The sequence below is a fragment of the Grammomys surdaster genome, unplaced genomic scaffold, assembly GCF_004785775.1.
Source record: "Grammomys surdaster isolate TR1022 unplaced genomic scaffold, NIH_TR_1.0 251, whole genome shotgun sequence".
Classification (NCBI taxonomy): Eukaryota; Metazoa; Chordata; class Mammalia; order Rodentia; family Muridae; genus Grammomys; species Grammomys surdaster.
The window spans coordinates 2,677,471-2,696,206 of NW_021604692.1; the positions used below are offsets into that span (position 1 = coordinate 2,677,471).

Below are 18,736 nucleotides of genomic sequence, written 5' to 3' on the forward strand. Positions count from 1 at the left end.
CAGGATGGAGCTCTTGTAGGGGATGCCAGCCCTCCCTGTGTGCCCAGACTGAGGGGTTGGTTTCCCTGAGGCAAGACTTTCACTGCTGACCCAGGCAAATTGGGGTCATTTGGTTACTTTGTTGGTATTCACATAGCTGTTTCCTAAGTATTACATTTTTATTATTTTGTGTTTATGAATGTTTATCCTGCACACACATCTCTGTATTGCTTTTCATGCTTGCTGCCTGTAGATGCTGAGAGGTGGCATCATATCCCCTGGAGCTAGCTTACAGACAGCTGTGAACCGGCATGGGTGCTGGGAACCAAATCTGCATCCTCTGGAAGAGCAACCGGTGCTCCTAACCATTGAGCCCTCTCCAGCCCTCACATGACAGGGCTTCCTTTATCTTCATCTTGGAAATTCGCTTCACTTTTCTCCTTTTCTTTCCTAGATCTTATAAGATTCAGTTTGTTGTAGTTTATGTGCACTTTCTCTGTAATTCATGTATGCAGAGCACATGTGAATAGAGTTGCTTTTTGAGAAACAGGTATATGGGAGGTGAGCTGCGATTTCACACCCTTTTATTCTGTGTTCTACACTGTGTTAGGAGTTTGGGATGGAGACTTGAAATTTTACCTTTTTTTTTTTTTTTTTTAAGGTGAATTTTATTTTTAATTAAGGGCCTGTGCACATGAATGTGCTTACCAGGAGAAGCCAAAGACTTGAGATCCCATGCAGCTGGAGTTAGGGCAGTTGTGAGCCACCTGGTGTCAGAACTCTGGTCCTCTGCTAAGAGCAGTATTCCCTTACCAATGAGCCATCTCTGCAAGCCTTGATTCATAGTTCATTCTCCAAAACTGCTTTTGAGAGGTGCTTGTGCATGATATGTTCTCTGTATTTTGAAAGTGCATAATATAATATGAGACAGATCTTTTATTTGTTAGAGTGAGCCTCTTGCCATAATTTTAAAACCTGGAAACTTTAGTCGTTTCGTTTGGGTAGAGTTTTCAGTTTTTGTTTTGTTTTATGTGGGAGTCAGTTCTCTCCTTCTACCTTGTAGGTCCCAGAAATTAAACTAAGGTCATCAAGCTTCGAAGCAGCCCCTATCCACTAAGCTGTTTCCCTGGCCTTTGAGTACAGTTTCTTGGTTTTTTGTTTTGTATTGTTTTGTTTTCTTTCTGGGCCTTTTATTTGTTTAACACAAGACTTCTGTAACCAGTGCCTGATTTTAGTCATTTAATTTTATGTTTTTAGATATACTTATTTTATGTGAATAAGAGTTTTTGCTAACATGTATATCTGTATATCATATACATCCTGAATCTGGAGTTTTGCACAGTTGTGACCTGCCATGTGGATGCTAGGATTGAACCAGGGTCCTCTGCAAGAACAAGAATCATCTTGATAGTCAGTTCTCTGAGAATATATTATTTCTGATAACCTGCTTTTAGATCCCAGCAATGTGTGTGTGTTTATGCTCCTTCACAATTTTTCAAAGCATCCTGTGCTTGTTGGGCTCTTAGAGAATGTTTACTGTGAAGATTTATTTTCTTCCTTTCAGTTTCTACTTCTGTTTGTTTAATTTTGGACATCTTTGCTCTGACAGCTGTGCTTAAATATCTGCTAGTCCTTGGTGAGTCCTTCATACTGAGCGAACTGATGGGTTCTGTGCTGTGAGCACTGAGTGACCAGAATAGATAGAAACCTACATGGTTGGGGCGGGGGAGCTCCTTGGTTATTTGTGCTTGAAGATGTGCTCTGTTAAGTTAATTTTTTTTTCAAGAAGAAGAACAATTTGGTACCTTGCTGCTGTTTGTCTCCATCTCCATTTCTGTCTCTGATACTGGGGATTGAACCTAGAGCCTTGGCATACCCCTCGCTCCCTGCTCCCCTGCCTCAGCCTTTGTGGTAGCTGGGTACAGGCTTAGGCCACTAGACCTGGCAGTCCTTTGAATGCTTTGGCAGTCAGCAAAGAACAGGTAAGATGGTTTGGGATCTCTGTCTGGAAGCCACCCTGGGAACATAGCTATTGTGTATGTTGCCTTTGTTTCTATTTAGAGTGTGGTACCCCACTTTCCTTGGGTTATGTCTGTCTTCTTTTTCAGAATTTCTTGGGTTCAGACTAACTAGAACATAAATAAATCAGTCCTTCCAGAGCTGAAAGAGTATTGCTTAAGTGACAGGGAGGTGACCTGAAGAATCTGCTTGTCCAGAATAATAGCAAGTTCTTATTTTTGGCAGCCCTGTGTTTCTGTCTGCAATGGTTCATGATATTTCCCGACCCCTGTGCCCTTGGGTTTTTGCACTTTGTCTAGCTTATTCTTAGTGGCTTTTCAAAACTCTGTTGCATTAGATTTTGACTTTTTTTCCCCTGCTGAATCTCTTTTCCTCCTGCTTCCTTTTTTATAGATTCTGTTCGTATATTCACTCTGCTGTCTTTTACCTCCCCTTCTCTTTCTGCACTTACATCTTTATTATTTCCTTTGATGCTTCGGGAGATGAAAAGAAGTATGGTTTGGTTGCCATGTTTAAACAGGAGTTCAAGCCTTTCTGTAGAGAAGGTGGGGAATGACCTTGACTTCTTTTTTTGTGGGGGGGAGGTGTTTCAAGACAGGGTTTCTCTGTGTAGTCCTGGCTGTCCTGGAACTCATTCTGTAGATCAGGCTGGCCTCGAACTCAGAAATCCACCTGCCTCTGCCCCCCAAGTGCTGGGACTAAAGGCGTGTGCCACCACCGCCCAGTGACCTTGACTTCTATACCTCTTTCCCCCTCTCATCCCCAGTCAGCCAGGTTTCTTTCTATATGTGGCCATGAAAAATGTGTACTATAGTTTGTGTCACTATAGTGTGTTGTTACTCTTTTATCTGTTGTTTAATAGTGTACCACCATATCAGTCTTCATTTTATTTCTAATAGATATTAAGGCTTTTCAGGGTGCTTCTAGTTTTTCATTACTAAAAAACTATGTGGGGCTGGAGAGAGAAGCTCAGCAGTGAAGAACACTGGCTGCTCTTGACAAGGACCCAAGGTGGGTTCCTAGCACCTACTTTGTAGCATACAACCTCCTTTAACTCCAGTTTCAGGAGATCTGATGCCCTCTTTTGGCCTTTAAGGGCACTGTAAGAACATGATACACATATACAAGGTGTCAAAAACACCAATACACATGAAGTAAAAAAAACAAAAAACCGATTTTTAAAAAAATTTTTAAATATATTTTTTATGAAAATAATTAACTGTTTTTACACAGAAATTCTTTTTATTTTATTCTTTATATATGAGTTTCTCTACTGAAATATTGCCTTATTTTTTCCACATTGTGACATGTTCAAGCATGTGGTATCTGGGCTTTGATAAAATAGTTCATTAAGTTTTCTTTACATTTTATAATTATGAGAAAAGTGAGATTGTAACACCTCAATCTTTGAACACCGTTTGTTATTGTTGGCTGCCTTGGCACTCTTGGTGTAGCTCAGGATGACCTGCAACTCACTGTCATCCTCCTGCTCAGTCTTCCAAGTGCTGGCATGAGAAGTGTGTGCCACTTTGCCCACCCTCTTTCAAATATTTTATTGAGAAGTGTGTGTGCCTGCCTGCCTGCCTGCTTCTCTCAGAAAGGAACATTCTTCTGATGTGTCCTGAGACTTGAACTTAGATCATTCAGATTGGCAGAAAATGCTGAGATATCGTTCTGGTCCAGTTTTTTCACCTGTTTTATTTACTTGGTATGTGTACAGGTTTTGTTTTAAAAATATTAAAAATGTATTTGATTGTATGTTGCAGGTGATGCTGATACAGTACTAATAGTGTTACTCTGTTCCTATGCTAAAGTTCAAGGACTTACGAATTCTGAAACACATCTAGACTTAAGGGTTTAGAGGGATAGTGAGTCATGGGTGGTTACCATTAACCGCAGACTTGTCCTGCAAATCACAGAGGAGAACTTTATTCTTGGTTGATAGAAACTCCTTTTTTGTCACAACCATCTGTAATGGGATCCAATGCCTTCTTCTGGTGTATGAAGCCAGCAACAGTGTACTCATATACATAAAATAAATAAATCTTTAAAAAAGATAAAATAAAAGGAGCTTTTGTTCTTATCCTGTTTTTGAAAAATGCCTTTGATGTTTGAGGTCCTTTGCTTTTCTATGTGGGTGAGGGGGGTGGAGGGCTGGAGAGATGACTCAGGGTTTAAGTCTGCTTGCAAAAGAATTCAGTTCAGGTCCTAGCACTCACATAGAGGCTCACAGCCATCTATTCATTCCACTTCCAGAGGGTTTGATGCCTCATCTGGTCTCTTTGGACACCATGCATGCATATGGTATGCATACATACACATGCAAGCAAAACACCCATTCACATAAAATAAATCTTAAAAAAACAAAATACGGGGACTGGAGAGAAGAGCTGGTTCAGCAGTTAAGAGCCCTGTCTGTATAGGACTCATACTGTAATCAAGACTGACCGTAAACACCTGTTCCCAAGTGTTCCGGTTGCAGGGTCTATGGATGTTAGACAAGCATTACCAACTGAGCTACATTCCCAGCTATGTGGCTTGAATTTTTCATGAGTTCTTGACTCACAGTGTTACCTGAGTCTCTGGAATCTTAGTTGTGGATATATTATACATTGTTCTGTTCTGTGCTTGTCTTCTAACCTTTATTCTTCTTATCATGCACTTGTAAGGAACTGTGGTGTACTGTTGAAGGGTCTAGGTTTTGAATGAATGGCCCTCAATTAGCCTTCTAAGAAAAGTACTTGCTTTTTGCCAAGGAAAGGTTTATCAGATACATGAAGGAAGGAAAATCCTACCTGAGATTTTTATTTTCTTAAAATTATGTGCAGGTGCCCACAGAGGCCACAGGTATTGTGAAGACTCAGGCAGCTTTAAGACACTGAATGTGCTGGAGAATGGCTGTGCGTCTCTGGAAGAGCTGTAGGTGCTCTTGACTGACGGCCGAGCCATCTCCCCAGGCCTGCCTTATCTTTTTCTTATTAGATAACCCAAAGTGGGCTGTTTAAGCTTCAAGTTTAGTCCCAATGTTCAGGTTGTACAGCACCATTTATATTTTAAATATTCCATTTATGAGAGAATAGTTACGGGTGTTGTTGATGGTTCCTTATCTTTTTTTCCAGTTGCTTTGCTATAGTTACTTATTGACAGGATCTCATTGGGTAGTCTGGAGTTGGCCTTTTAAGCCCAGGTAGGCCTTGAACCTACAATCCTCCTACCTTAGTTGATACTTAAATATTTAAACATATATGGGCCCTGGTCAAAGACACTTGTTGCCAAACCTGATGACCAGATCCCAGGGCCCACACAATGTAAGGAGAAGGCTAACCTTGTTTGCTCCTTAGTAGATTAAAACATAATAAAACATTTTTGTAAAATGATTCAGATAACTAATATACTAATATACTAATAGTGTGAGCAAAACACTGCACGGGATGTTTGTGGTGGTGTCTGCAGATTTGGTCTCACTCCTAAATAGAATGACAAGGAATAGCTAATGAGAACAGTTAGTTTTAAAATGCTCAACAAGGCTGAGATGTTGGCTAGTGGTAGATCCTAGGTTTCATCTGCAGCACAGTTGGGAGGTTGGTACAACATCTTTAGTTTACATGGAGATCAAAATTAAAACTTTGAAGTACTACTGCCCACTCCATAGGATGGCAGTACCAAATATTGGTGGTTGGGGGGGGGGGGGCTAGAGCTCCCCTACAGTGAGTACTGTTGGAAGGGTTTAGGGTGTTTTGTTTTGTTTTGGGACTCTGTGTGTGTGTGTGTGTGTGTGTGTGTGTGTGTGTGTGTGTGTGTGTGTGTGTGAGTGTGTGAATGATGGTACATGCCTACAATCTCAGCATTCAGGAGGTGGAAGCAGGGACAAGACAAGAGAATCAGGAGTTCAAGTTTGAACTACACTCCCTCAAAACAAAAAGAAAATAATATTTTAAATCTTAGGATCAGTGGAACAGTCATGGAGGAAGTCGCAAATCTATCTTCAAAAGCATGTATACTATGTGTCTGCACTGCCTTTTGGTGGCATTTCTCTGGGCTCCATGGGGCTTTTGAGCGGATCAATGCAGGAGGATGGCCAGAGAGGTTCTTACATGGCAGCACCTTGATTCACCTGACTACCTTTCTCTGCAGAGTCTACTGTGAAGGCCATCTAATTATCTGGCTTGCTTTGTGTAGCTACACCAACCAGTTCTTTTACTTTCAGCCCTGTGCTTTCTTAGTGTCTCAGAGATTGCTGCTTTAAGGAACAGTTGGTTTCCTGTAATCCACTATTCAACAGTAATGGCAAAGAACAGGTAGCTCTCAGCCTGACAGGATCCAGCATTAGATTGACAATAGGACTCATCTCTCTAAGCCCATGGAGAAATCTCTGGGTCTTTCTGTCCCTTTCCCTCTGCATCCTGTAATGATGGCAAATGCTGAGAAACAGGTGAGGAACTGAGCATGAGAATCCTCTTGCTTTTCAAAAATCAAAGAAACAGACAAAAAAAGCCAAAAAGCATGTGTTTAGGGATGTCTACTGTGCTTGCTGGTTTTGTTCACCTGAGCTTTAACTTTGTGTCACAGAAAGATGCTGTGCAGTGGTCTAGAAATGTAGCTACAATGGATGGAGAAGAGCCAGAGGACTCCGCTGACGTGGAAAGCTGTGGGTCTAATGAAGCCAGCACTGTGAGTGGTGAAAATGATGGTAAGTGCTACAACAAGAGCCAGGAAGAGACAGGCAGGTCCAAGGGGCTAAGCTTTGGTTTGCTTGTCTTCTAGTATCTCTGGATGAAACATCTTCCAATGCATCCTGCTCTACAGAGTCCCAGAGCCGGTCCCTCTCCAACCCCAGGGACAGCCACAGGGCTTCCTCACAGGTAGAGGCTTGCTGGTGACGGGATAAAAGAGCTGTGTGGATGCAAGCAGACATCTGACAGGGTTGGAAGGATGGAGACGACAGTAAAATTCACTGTTATTTCTTTTACAATGCTAAGGACTGAATTCAGGATTTTGCAGGCTAGGCAAACACTACCACTAAGCTAAATCCTAAGCCCCCCTGTCACCTCTATCTGTGACAAGTTCCTTATCTCTAGGATGGGGACAGCAGTGTGTGAGTCTTTTTTTTACCCCTAGCTAAGGGGAATGCTTAGTGTGTTGACATTGGTCCATGCCTGTACTAACATTGCCTGGGAGCTCTGTGTGCATGTGAACTGTTTTTTAAAGATTTTTTTCTCTTTTATGTGTATGAATGTTTTGTTTACTTGTGTGTATGTGCACTTTATATATATGGTCTGGGGTAGGACCTGAAAAGGAATCAAATCCCTTGGAACTAGAGCCACAGATTGTGAGCTGCCATGTGAGTGCAAGGAATCACCCACATCCTTTGGAAGGGTAGGCAGTATTCTAACTACTGACCCATCTCTCCAGACCCTACATGAACTTTTAAATTTTGTGTGTGTGTGTATATGTGTGTTCACTTGCAACAGTTGTGGAGATCAAAGGACAGCTTTAGGGAGTCAGTTCTCTTCTTCCTCGATTGGATTTTGGGATTGATGAAAAGTCATCAGATTTGTGCAGGAAGTACCTTTAGACAATGAGCCACATCACCAGCCCTTGACATGAATGCATAGGGCAGAGCTACAGGAGTGCTGTAGTGCCCTGCCGATGACTCCTTTCTTCTTTTAAATCCCTTCTGGGAATGCAGGCAAACAAACAGAAGAAACGGACTGGGGTCATGCTGCCTCGTGTAGTCCTGACTCCTCTGAAGGTCAATGGGGCCCACGTGGAACCTGCATCAGGTGTGTATAGTCTCTGGTTGTGGTACTCTCTCTCCTAGGGTCTTGGGGACCTGGCTGTCAGCAGCTTTTGACTTAGTGTGATACCGGTAGAGTTAGTGAGTCAAAGAAAAGCCTTGAGAACCCAGGAAGGCAGTGTATTTATTGTATTATGGTTAGGGCTTGGTGTTGGGTTCTGCTGTGAACCCTCTTCTTGACTTCAGGGTTGGCCAGGAACATGTGGTGATGGATGACTCTGCCAGTGCTCGGTAAAAGGTGTCTTTGGTCTTCTTTAGTGATATTTTAAGCCAGACTATGAGGTTATGGTCCCTACCAACTCCAGGCTGGGAGCCAGAAGCACGCCTCTTTGATAGCAGTGTGTCAGAGAGAGCTTGGAGAGCTTGTCTGAGAGCTATGAGGACAGCTTACGATGCTTTTGACAATGGAATGCTGTGCCTGCCTTCAGGGTTCTCCGGCCGCCATGCAGATGGTGAGAGTGGCAGTCCATCCAGTAGCAGTAGCGGCTCTCTGGCCTTGGGCAACAATGCTATTCGAGGCCAGGCTGAGGTCACTCGGGACCCTGCCCCTCTTTTGAGAGGCTTCCGGAAGCCAGCCACAGGTGAGTAGGAGGCACATTTTCTCTGCCTGTATAAGGGCTCCCTGCAGGACTGAAGGTGTTCTCTCAGGACTCCCCCACCCCCACCCCCACACACCCCCTTAAACTGAAAATCCTTACTTCTTCTTGCTTCCAAAAACCGCAGGGCAAATGAAGCGCAACAGAGGGGAAGAGGTAGATTTTGAGACGCCTGGGTCCATTCTTGTTAACACCAACCTCCGTGCCCTGATAAACTCTCGGACCTTCCATGCCCTGCCACCACACTTCCAGCAGCAGCTCCTCTTCCTCCTGCCTGAAGTGGACAGACAGGTGCCTGTGCACAGCTCCTCTTGGTCTCTGCCTAGGCGGGCTCCTGTCCTCTCAAGTCGCCTCATTGTGTCTATCTTATCCTTTGCCCTCCTAGGTGGGGACAGATGGCCTGCTGCGCCTCAGCAGCAGTGCACTCAATAATGAGTTTTTCACACATGCAGCTCAGAGCTGGCGGGAACGCCTTGCTGATGGTGAGTAGATGTCATCACACACGGCTTGAGATGCCACTGTGTGTGCTTATTTTACAGCTCTGAGGTTAAGAACGTAGCCTGCTTTTCCAGCAGACCCAGATTCAATTCTTGGCACCTAAGTAGAAACTCAGAATTGCCTTGTTATTCTAATTCTAGAAGATCCAATGCCCTCTTCTGGCCTCCTAGGGCACCAGGCACATACATGTACATAGACTTATATGCATCAGACACCCATACACATCAAGGGAAAATACAACTTAAGCATTTACTACTTCAGGCTTCTGCTAAGATCAAGTGTAAAATTCAAGTGCTTATTTTTAGCACTCTTTTTTGCTCAAAGGATATTAGTGTAAGGTAGGGTTTGCTCATAGTACTAATACATGGTGGTTATTTAGTAGGACACATTGCTCTGAAAACACAACATATTAGGAATATCCATTCTACATCTTCTTTTGTCACTAAAACTATATATGCCTATACCTTTCAGTAATGGCATTGTGTACATGTGTGACAAAAAGCACTCCAAGATGACACAGTCACTGCCACCATGCTCTCTTTCTGTCTTAGTCACTTAGAGTAAATGCTAACGTCTGAATTTAGTTTTCTATAGTAACTTCGTGGTGAGTGTGTGGAGAGACCCAAGAATACCCTTGAGTTTTGTTAAGATTGGCAGTTTATGTACAGAGTTGGGGTTTATTACAGCAAAACAATATAAAGTAAAATTGGCAATCAGAAAAGGCACACAGGTTAAGATACAGGGACAGCCAGGCACAGGTTTCTGAAGTCTTTTCTGTGGATTCAAATAGGACATAAATAAATATCTCAGAAATAAGTTTTAACGGTCTACCAGGGGGCTGGAGAGAAGGCTCAAAGGTTAAGAGGACTGGCTGCTCTTCAGAGGTCCTGAGTTCAATTCCCAGCAACAACTACATAGTGGCTCTTAACCATCTGTAATGAAATCTGGTGACCTCCCTCTGGACTGCAGGCTTACATGCAGGCAGAACACTGTATATACATAATAAATCACATAGGATTTTGTTTTGCTCTTTAATTATGAGTATGTATGTCTTTGGATATGTACACAGAAGTTCTGGTGCCTCCGCGGCCATAGGTGTTAGCTCCCCTTACAGGTAGGTAGTTGTAAACTACCTAACATGGACTCCTGGAACCAAACTCAACCACTGAGCCCTGATACCCAGGGTTTTATTGGGAGCTGATTGTGTTGGAAGCTGTTGCTAGTCCTAAAAGGAAACCCAGTGTTTAGTTTTCACCAGCTGCTTTATCAAGCAGTATTAATATAAGGCATTGGTTCCTAAAAAGAAAGTCGGTGCCTTTAGCGTGAATAATATTGTTATTATTCATTGAGAGGGATAGAAAGCAGCACAATGAGCCACTCATCACTTAGGGGGCCGAGAATACTTTAAATCCAGGTTCCCAGATGCCACCAAATGGCCAGCCTCAAAGATAAACTTTTCAGGTATGCTAGAATAGTCTTTTGTTTTTGTTGTTGTTGTTTTGTTGTTTCATTGTCTTGATCAATATGTTGCTTGCTTTCGACTGATTATGGAAGAGTAAATCTCTCTTATAGTAGAAGCATTAGTTCTGTCCTGAGTCAGGAACATGCTCTGAGAAGTCAGTCCACTGATAGAGGTAGAAGTCATGTTTTTAAAACTGCCTGGCAGGAGCTGGATGGAGGAGATTGTCCTGTTGGTAAGATGCTTACTGTGTAAGCATGAAGACCTAATTTTTTTTTTTTAAGATTTATTTATTTATTATATATGAATACACTGTATCTGTCTTCAGACACACCAGAAGAGGGCATCAGATCTCATTACAGATGGTTGTGAGCCACCATGTGGTTGCTGGGATTTGAACTCAGGACCTCTGGAAGTGCAGTCAGTGCTCTTAACCACTGAGCCATCTCTCCAGCCCAAAGACCTAAATTTTAATCCCAGAAACACACACACACACACACACACCACCTTGTGGTAGCCTGTTGTACAGCAGCAGCTGTAATAAATCTAGTTCTGAGTAGGTGGAAGTAGGCAGGATACTGGAGTTCATTGCCCAGATAGCCTAGGCTAAGTAGTGAGCCCCAGCCCAGGGAAAGATTTTATTGTAAACAAAATATGCACATTTGGGTAGAGGTAGCTCAGCAGGTAAGAGAACACCACACCCTGCTCTTCCAGAAGCATCTTTGGTGCACCCATATTAAATGTTCCAGCTCCATGGGATCTTCTGCCCTATCCTAGCCTCAGCAGGCATCTATCTGTACATGCCACATGGCATACACTCACAGACACATAAATAAAAATAAATCTGTAAAACTAACTTTGATTAATTCCTAAAGTTATCATCTACCCTCCACATGCATGCATGGGCATATAGTTGATAGGTACACATGCATATATACGCACATAGAAAACAATAAAATGCTTGTTATGGAACCAGAAGACTTAGATGTCTGTAGAATAGATACTTTAGCATCCAGAATTCATTAACTGGCATTCATTTTTCTCTTTAGGTGAGTTCACTCATGAGATGCAAGTCAGGCTAAGACAGGAAATGGAAAAGGAGAAGAAGGTGGAACAATGGAAGGAAAAGTTCTTTGAAGATTACTATGGACAGAAGTAAGGCGTTCAGTACTATGAGTTCTGCTCTGGGCATTTTGTGGGGACAAAGGCAGTTGGCATCCGGATAGCTGCCATTCATAGTAGCCATTCATTCATATCTGCGGTTCTGTAGGCATAGATTGAACAAACTGAGGATTGTTTAAGGAGGAAACCGCAGAGCACAGACTTAACAGCTGTAGATGTCACACAGTGAGACTAGGTCTGCAGAGACATAAGGGACCCAGCTACCCAGTGCTGGGATGGACTTAGACCTACGCGTGCGTGTGCGTGTGCGTGTGCGTGTGCGTGTGTGTGTGTCAAGCCTGGACGATACAAAGAATTTTGTTTTTGTTTTCTTGGGTTTGTTTGTTTGTTTAAAGCCTCTGGGGAGAAGATGAGAGTGTTGAGAGTGTGTGTTTGGTGTGTGTGAGGCCACAGATTAGACTTTAAGCAACACTAAACAAGAAATAAAGTATCCAGGAACATATAGATAGGTTATGTTATAGACATACTGTTTTGTGAAGGGACTTCGACATCTGCAGGATGTCCTGTCTATCAAGGGACAGATGGGTAGTATATTCATAAAAGCATGGGAATGACTGTGGCTTCACTCACTTCTTTACGACTCTCCACAGTGAAGCTGCTGTGGGTTTCTGTGGTTAGTGCTATGCAGTGTGCAGATTTGTTTCATTCTAGCTAAGTTATATGGGTGTATATTGTTCACAGAACTAAGAGATACATACTCCCTGGCCTGTAGTTGATGTTGTGAGTTTGCTTTACAGATTGGGTTTGACCAAAGAAGAATCACTGCAGCAGAAAGAGGACCAGGAGGAGGCCAAAATCAAGAGTGGCTTGTGTGTCTCAGGAGAATCAGTGCGGCCGCAGCGTGGGCCCAACACCCGTCAACGGGACGGACATTTTAAGAAACGTTCTCGGCCAGATCTCCGAACCAGATCCAGAAGGAATCTATACAAAAAACAAGAGCCAGAACAGACAGGGGTTGCTAAAGATGCAAATACTGCATCAGATGTTTCGCTCTCTAAAGATGCTAAGACTGACTCAGCAAGGGTGAACAGTCCACCTGGGCCAGGTGTGTCCTCTGTAGCATCTGGACAGGAGGGTTCCAAGTGTCCCAGTGAACCTGTGGCTTCCCAGATCCAAACAGAAACGGACAACTTGGCATGTGCCTCTGCATCTCCAGACAGAATCCCTACCTTACCTCAGGACACTGTGGACCAAGAGACAAAGGATCAGAAGAGGAAATCCTTTGAGCAGGAAGCCTCTGCATCCTTTCCCGAAAAGAAGCCCCGGCTTGAAGATCGTCAGTCCTTTCGTAACACAATTGAAAGTGTTCACACCGAAAAGCCACAGCCCACTAAAGAGGAGCCCAAAGTCCCGCCCATCAGGGTAAGAGATTTTCTGTCTCAGGTGTCAGATTTTTTTCAGAGGAGCTTTTGGGCAGGGGCATGCATGAGGCAGAGTGTCTTTAGCCCTGGCATAAATTACATAAGGTATGAAACTTTCTATAAGAAAGCTTTTCTTGAGTAACTTAGGAAAATACACTCTTCCTCCTTCCTCCTCTTCTTTTTGTTTTGCTTTGTTTTTTGTTTTGTTTTTTCTGAGACAGGTTTTCTCGTGTAGCCCTGGCTGTTCTAGATCTTACTCTGTAGACCAGGCTGGCCTTGAACTCAAAGATCTGCCTGCCTCTGCCTCCAAAGTGCTGGGACTATAAAGGTGTGCACACCACTGCCCAACAGACAAATAACTTTTTTTCTTAAAATTATCTCAAGGTCAAAATCCTAGGGTTTTACTTTTTTATTAAGTGTTACATTATTTGGTTCATGACCCACAAGATCCAATTAGAAACTAAGTTTGAAAGGTGGGTTTGGTGACCTATCTGTACAATCCCAGCACTTAGGGGCCTAAGGCTGGAGGAGGAGTGTCATAAGTTCAAAGCCAGCTTGGGTTAACAATGTAAAACCTTGTATCAGTGGATAAAGGAGCTTGCTGCCAAATCTAATGGGACTCACTTGATGAACAGCAAGAACTGACTTCCATAAGTTGGCTTCTGACATCCACACGTATTGTGGGGCATGTGTATGCAAATACACAATGAATGAAATCTTAAAAATGGGGAGATTTTCATGCAGCATACAATGACTCTTGATGTCATAGGTAGCCGTTTTACTAAGTAGTTCCTAGGTCAGGTCACCCTGTTAAAATTTTTATTGATGTTTTTCTTCCAGATTCAACTTTCACGTATCAAACCACCCTGGGTGGCTAAAGGTCGGCCCACTTACCAGATATGCCCCCGGATCGTCCCCATCACGGAGTCCTCCTGCCGCGGTTGGACTGGTGCCAGGACCCTCGCAGACATTAAAGCCCGTGCTTTGCAGGCCCGAGGGGCAAGAAGCTACCACTGCAATCGAGAGGCGGCCACCACTGCCATCGGAGGGGGGGGTGGCCCGGGTGGAGGTGGCAGTGGGGCCATCGATGAGGGAGGTGGCAGAGACAGCAGCAGTGGTGATGGTAGTGAGGCCTGTGGCCACTCTGAGCCCAGGGGAGCCCCAAGCACCCCTGGAGAGAGTGCGTCAGATCTACAGCGAACACAACTACTGCCGCCTTGTTCTCTGAATGCAGAGCACACTCCGGCTGAAGCTGCCATGCCCAGAGCCAGAAGAGAGGACTCCGCTTCTCTCAGAAAGGAAGAGAGCTGCCTGTTGAAGAGGGTCCCGGATGTGCTTACAAGAAGGCTGGAAGATGCCTCCCAACCCCCCATTGCTCCCACTGGAGACCAGCCGTGTCAAGCTTTGCCCCCTCTGTCCTCTCAAACTCCAGTGGCTGAGATGTTAGCAGAGCAGCCTAAGATACTTCTAGATGATAGAACTGAGTGTGAGTCTAGTACTGCTTCCCGGGAGGGGGGTAGTGAAGATCCAGGACCCACTGTTCCCACAGAGAGTAGTTCTGAACAGTCTCCATTGGGAGGTGTATTAAGAGGAGGAAATGACCAGGCTTTTGATAATATGAAGGAGCCTGTAATAAATATGACACCTACTTTTATATCTGAATTGTCATTGGCTAACTACCTACAGGATAGACCTGTTGGTGATGAATTAGGGCTTGGTGCCACAGGCACCCTCATAAGGGAAAGTAGTAGACAAGAAACTTTGACTGAGGCTTTTGCATCTGGCAGTCCTACCTCCTGGGTACCCATTCTGTCAAATTATGAGGTAATAAAAGAGTCTGACCCAGAATCTAGAGAAAACATACCGTGTCTGGAGCCCCAGGATGAAAAAGAGTGGGAGAGAGCTGTTCCCCTCATTGCTGCCATGCCTGGTGAGTTGGCAGCCACAGATGGTGTGCCCCACCCTCAGAACTTCATTTCACACTGGACAGCACCTCCTCCAGGAGTCACAGGCTGCACTGGCAGTGATGGTGAGCAGGTGGACCTTGAGAGACTGGAAATGAATGGCATCTCTGAAGCACCAAGTCCTCACAGTGAATCCACAGATACAGCCCCCGACTCTGAGGGCCACCTCTCTGAGGACAGCAGTGAGGCTGATGCAAGTGAAGTCACAGTGGGAAAAGGGCTGTCAGGTGGGGGTGAAAAGCAGGACTGGGACCCATCTGCCTCACTGTCCAAGGTGAGCGGTGACCTAAGTGTGCTTACAAGGACAGGAGGGGCGGCTGCTTCTCAGAGCTGGGTGTCTAGAGTATGTGCAGTCCCCCACAAGATCCCAGACTCCCTGCTGCTGTCCAGTACTGAGTGCCAGCCTAGGTCTTTGTGCCCACCGAGGCCTGGTTCTTCGGTGGAGGTTACCAACCCACTTGTGATGCACCTGCTGCATGGTAATTTGCCCCTGGAGAAGGTTCTTCCTCCAGGTCACAGAAGCAGCCAACCAGAGTCCCCACAACTGCCACTTAGAGAGCAGAATCAGGATAGAGACACTCTACAAGGTACAGGGGAAGACATTCGCCTAGTTGGCAGAAGCAACCCTGGTTCTGCACAAACATTGAAAGAGTCTATTCTGGCCCAGAGCTATGGAGCAAGTGCTGGTCTTGTCAGGGCAAAGGCCTCCAGGGCTCCTGGAATGTCCCAGAAGATTGCCAAGATGGTTCCAAGTTTAGACTCCAAGCATCCAGTGACAGAACTGACACCTTCCTCTGGCAACCTGGAAGGAATAGATTCCAAAGAGCATCTCTCTTCCTTCCTTTGTGAAGAGCAGAAAGAAGCCCATTCCCTATCTCAAGGCAGTGATCCAGGTGCTGCCCCAGGCCAGTGTCTAGGAGATCATACTACCTCCAAAGTGCCATGTTTCTCCTCTACAAATGGGAGCGTCTCCTTTGGTTCTGAGCAGGCAGATGGGACCCTGAGTGAGGAGAACAATATTGGTGGTCAGGAGAAGAAACTATTTGGTCCTAGGAATACAGTTGCCACCCTTGAGTGCCCCAGGTCTGAAGAGCAGATGCCACTACCTGCTGAGGTCCCTCCAGTGTTTCCCAGTAGGAAGATAGAACCAAGCAAAAACTCTGTGTCTGATAGTGTGCAGACTACAAGGGAGAACAGGACGCCCAAGCCACCGCCTGTCTCTGCTGGCAGCGGCAAGACCGAGCAGACATTTTTGAGGGATCCCATTAAGGCAGATGCAGAGAACAGAAAAGCTGCAGGGTACAGTTCTCTGGAATTAGTGGGTCACTTGCAAGGGATGCCTTTTGTTGTGGACCTGCCTTTCTGGAAATTACCCAGAGAGCCAGAGAAAGGGTTCAGTCAACCCCTGGAGCCTTCTTCCATCCCCTCCCAACTCAACATCAAGCAGGCTTTATATGGGAAATTTTCTAAACTCCAGCTGAGTCCCACCAGCTTCAGTTACTCCTCCAGCTCTGCCGCCTTTCCCAAAGGCCTTGCTGGCAGTGTGGTGCAGCTGAGCCACAAAGCCAGCTTTGGTACAGGCCACACTGCATCACTGTCCCTACAAATGTTCACTGACAGCAGTGCAGTTGAAAGCATCTCTCTCCAATGTGCATGCAGCCTGAAAGCCATGATCATGTGCCAAGGCTGCGGAGCATTCTGCCATGATGACTGCATCGGACCCTCAAAGCTCTGTGTACTGTGCCTTGTGGTAAGATAATAAATTATGGCCATTGGAAACATTGTACATTTAGTGTGTGTATTTTAATAATGGTTGATCTTCAATCTGTATACAAAATATCACTGATATAATGAACTCTATCTCTAGACAAGGTAAATCTTGCCTCCCCGTGACATTTATAGTGCTGAAGCCCTCTGTCACTTGACGCCCTTTCTAGCCTCGCTGGAAAGGTTTTCAGGGAGATGGGGGCACTATCGTTGCCCAAAACCATCCAGCCTAAGCCCTCTTGTAGTCAGGCAGTATGGTGTGGTGGGGCAACCTGTCTGACACCCAAATGGACTTGAAATTGAAGCAGGAAGGTTGGGTTCTCCATGTATGGAGCTCACCTTCCTGAACTGAGCAGGAATGTCAGTCTTCCACTGCCCCTCCCTGCCATCTTCTACTTAGCTTGGGGAGTTGATGGTCGCAGAAGCTACACATGATTAAAGTCACTTCTGTCTTTGCCCACCAGGGGATCAAACCCCTGCTGACCTTGATGTCATATTTCTGTCATTTGCCAGTTGATGGAGCCAAGTTGACCTTTGGTTCTGGTGCTTCACCCAGTGGAACTTCAATCTGTAACCCATGGATCCACAAATTCTCTTGGAAGCTTGAATAGCCCTTCTTGGACAATGGGGTCTGGAAATAGGGCTGTCTGCTATGGAAATGCTATCTGTAGACCTTGAGTCAACTGTACAGATGTTTGCAGGTGACTCTTTGCCACCCACTCGTCACATTTGATACTGTGGGAGTGGGCACTCATGCGCCGGTGTATGTGAAAGTCATTTTACATTTCCAAGCAGTCTGTTTTCTTATTTTTATATTTTAACTCTATTCTTGGATGTATAAACTTTTTCGCTTCTGTAAGTATGCTCTAAGCACCTCTAACATTTTATCCTGTATTTATATGTTGTACACAGTACTGGCCAATTCTGTAAATGGATGTATTGTACAGAGAACATGAACGTCTCTTCCTTATTTTACATCTTCAGCACCCTTGATTAAAATGGTGTTTACTTCTGTGCACCAATTGTCAAAACCACTGAGTGCTGTGCTGCCTGATGTGAGAAGGAAGTTACTGACTTGTGACCTATGGTTGGCCCTGTGCCTTGTCGCCTGTCACCAGGGAATCTACTACAGTCTGCGCGCCACAGACAGCTGCTCACACAGCGCTGAGTAAACATGTCTTGTTCCTTGTATCTATTCTCTTCCAGCCTTGAGTGGCTTCGCTGCTGCCATATATGACACGTCACCACCAGTGTTAAGTGCTTCTGGATTCATGGGGGGAGTTCCTTGGACGACCCCCAGACAGGCTTCTGGATCTGGCTCCAGGGTCATCACCTGTCAAAGCAATACTGGGGATCGCTAGGCTCCTTTCGACTTACATTTGACAGTAGGTTTCAGGGGAACAAAGCCATGCCTGCTGCCTGCCTCTCTCCTAACATGGTTCCATCAAGTCGCCACCCTTTGTATTTGACCTCATCCCGGTTCCTGCCCTGTTTCTGTATCTTTACTTGAAAGTTGGGAGTCCTTGTTTAATTTAGGTCTGTCTTCTGTGTGAGTGTGTATGAAGTTTAACAATTTGTGTGCCTTGAGCAAGTCTCATTTTCTTTGTAAGCTGCCTCTCCCGCCGTTTCTTCTGAGGTTGCTGTCTTTTTGGTGGGGAGGGGATTGGGGCGTCCATCAAGTATGAGTGAGGAGCCGGTAATGAATTCAGTATTGGCCAAGTCCATGTTGTGTGCTCAGAAGTCTTCTTTACCAAAGACCAGGAGCAGGAGCTAAGCATGTACAGTCCTCCTCTGAGACCTTTGAGGTCTCAGCAGTGTGACAGTGGTCTGGTCCATGGGGCTGCTCAGAAAAGCGCTGCTCTTGTATGTCTCATTGGTATTGGAAAAATAAACCTGTACAACCTGCACTTGTCTCCTTGTCATCTGTGGCTGCCTATGGGTATCGGGAGGTGGGGTTAAGGACAGGACAGGTCCTCTTGACTGGGGCTCCTGTGTGCAGTGAATTGGCAACTCTACTGGTCTTTGGACTTCTGATTTGGTGGATGTTTCCACGGGCTTTAGTAGAGCCAGAAATCTAATGGGAGTGATGGGAACTGTAATGGTCAATCTTCCTC

General features: G+C 44.9%; 1 protein-coding gene across 2 annotated transcripts in view; it reads left to right on the plus strand.

Annotated features, from left to right (window-relative positions):
* Window positions 1–18,529, plus strand: part of Asxl1 (ASXL transcriptional regulator 1) — a 56,400-nt gene extending 37,871 nt beyond the window's left edge. For both annotated transcript variants that reach the window (XM_028774908.1, XM_028774909.1), the window contains 9 exons: window positions 6,568–6,688; window positions 6,763–6,860; window positions 7,688–7,781; window positions 8,224–8,376; window positions 8,519–8,682; window positions 8,777–8,873; window positions 11,398–11,503; window positions 12,268–12,892; window positions 13,732–18,529. In XM_028774908.1, coding sequence (XP_028630741.1) covers window positions 6,568–6,688; window positions 6,763–6,860; window positions 7,688–7,781; window positions 8,224–8,376; window positions 8,519–8,682; window positions 8,777–8,873; window positions 11,398–11,503; window positions 12,268–12,892; window positions 13,732–16,614 — 4,341 coding nt within the window. In that variant the 3' untranslated portion in view covers window positions 16,615–18,529. The remainder of the gene's footprint in view (window positions 1–6,567; window positions 6,689–6,762; window positions 6,861–7,687; window positions 7,782–8,223; window positions 8,377–8,518; window positions 8,683–8,776; window positions 8,874–11,397; window positions 11,504–12,267; window positions 12,893–13,731) is intronic.
* Window positions 18,530–18,736: the final 207 nt, after the last annotated feature.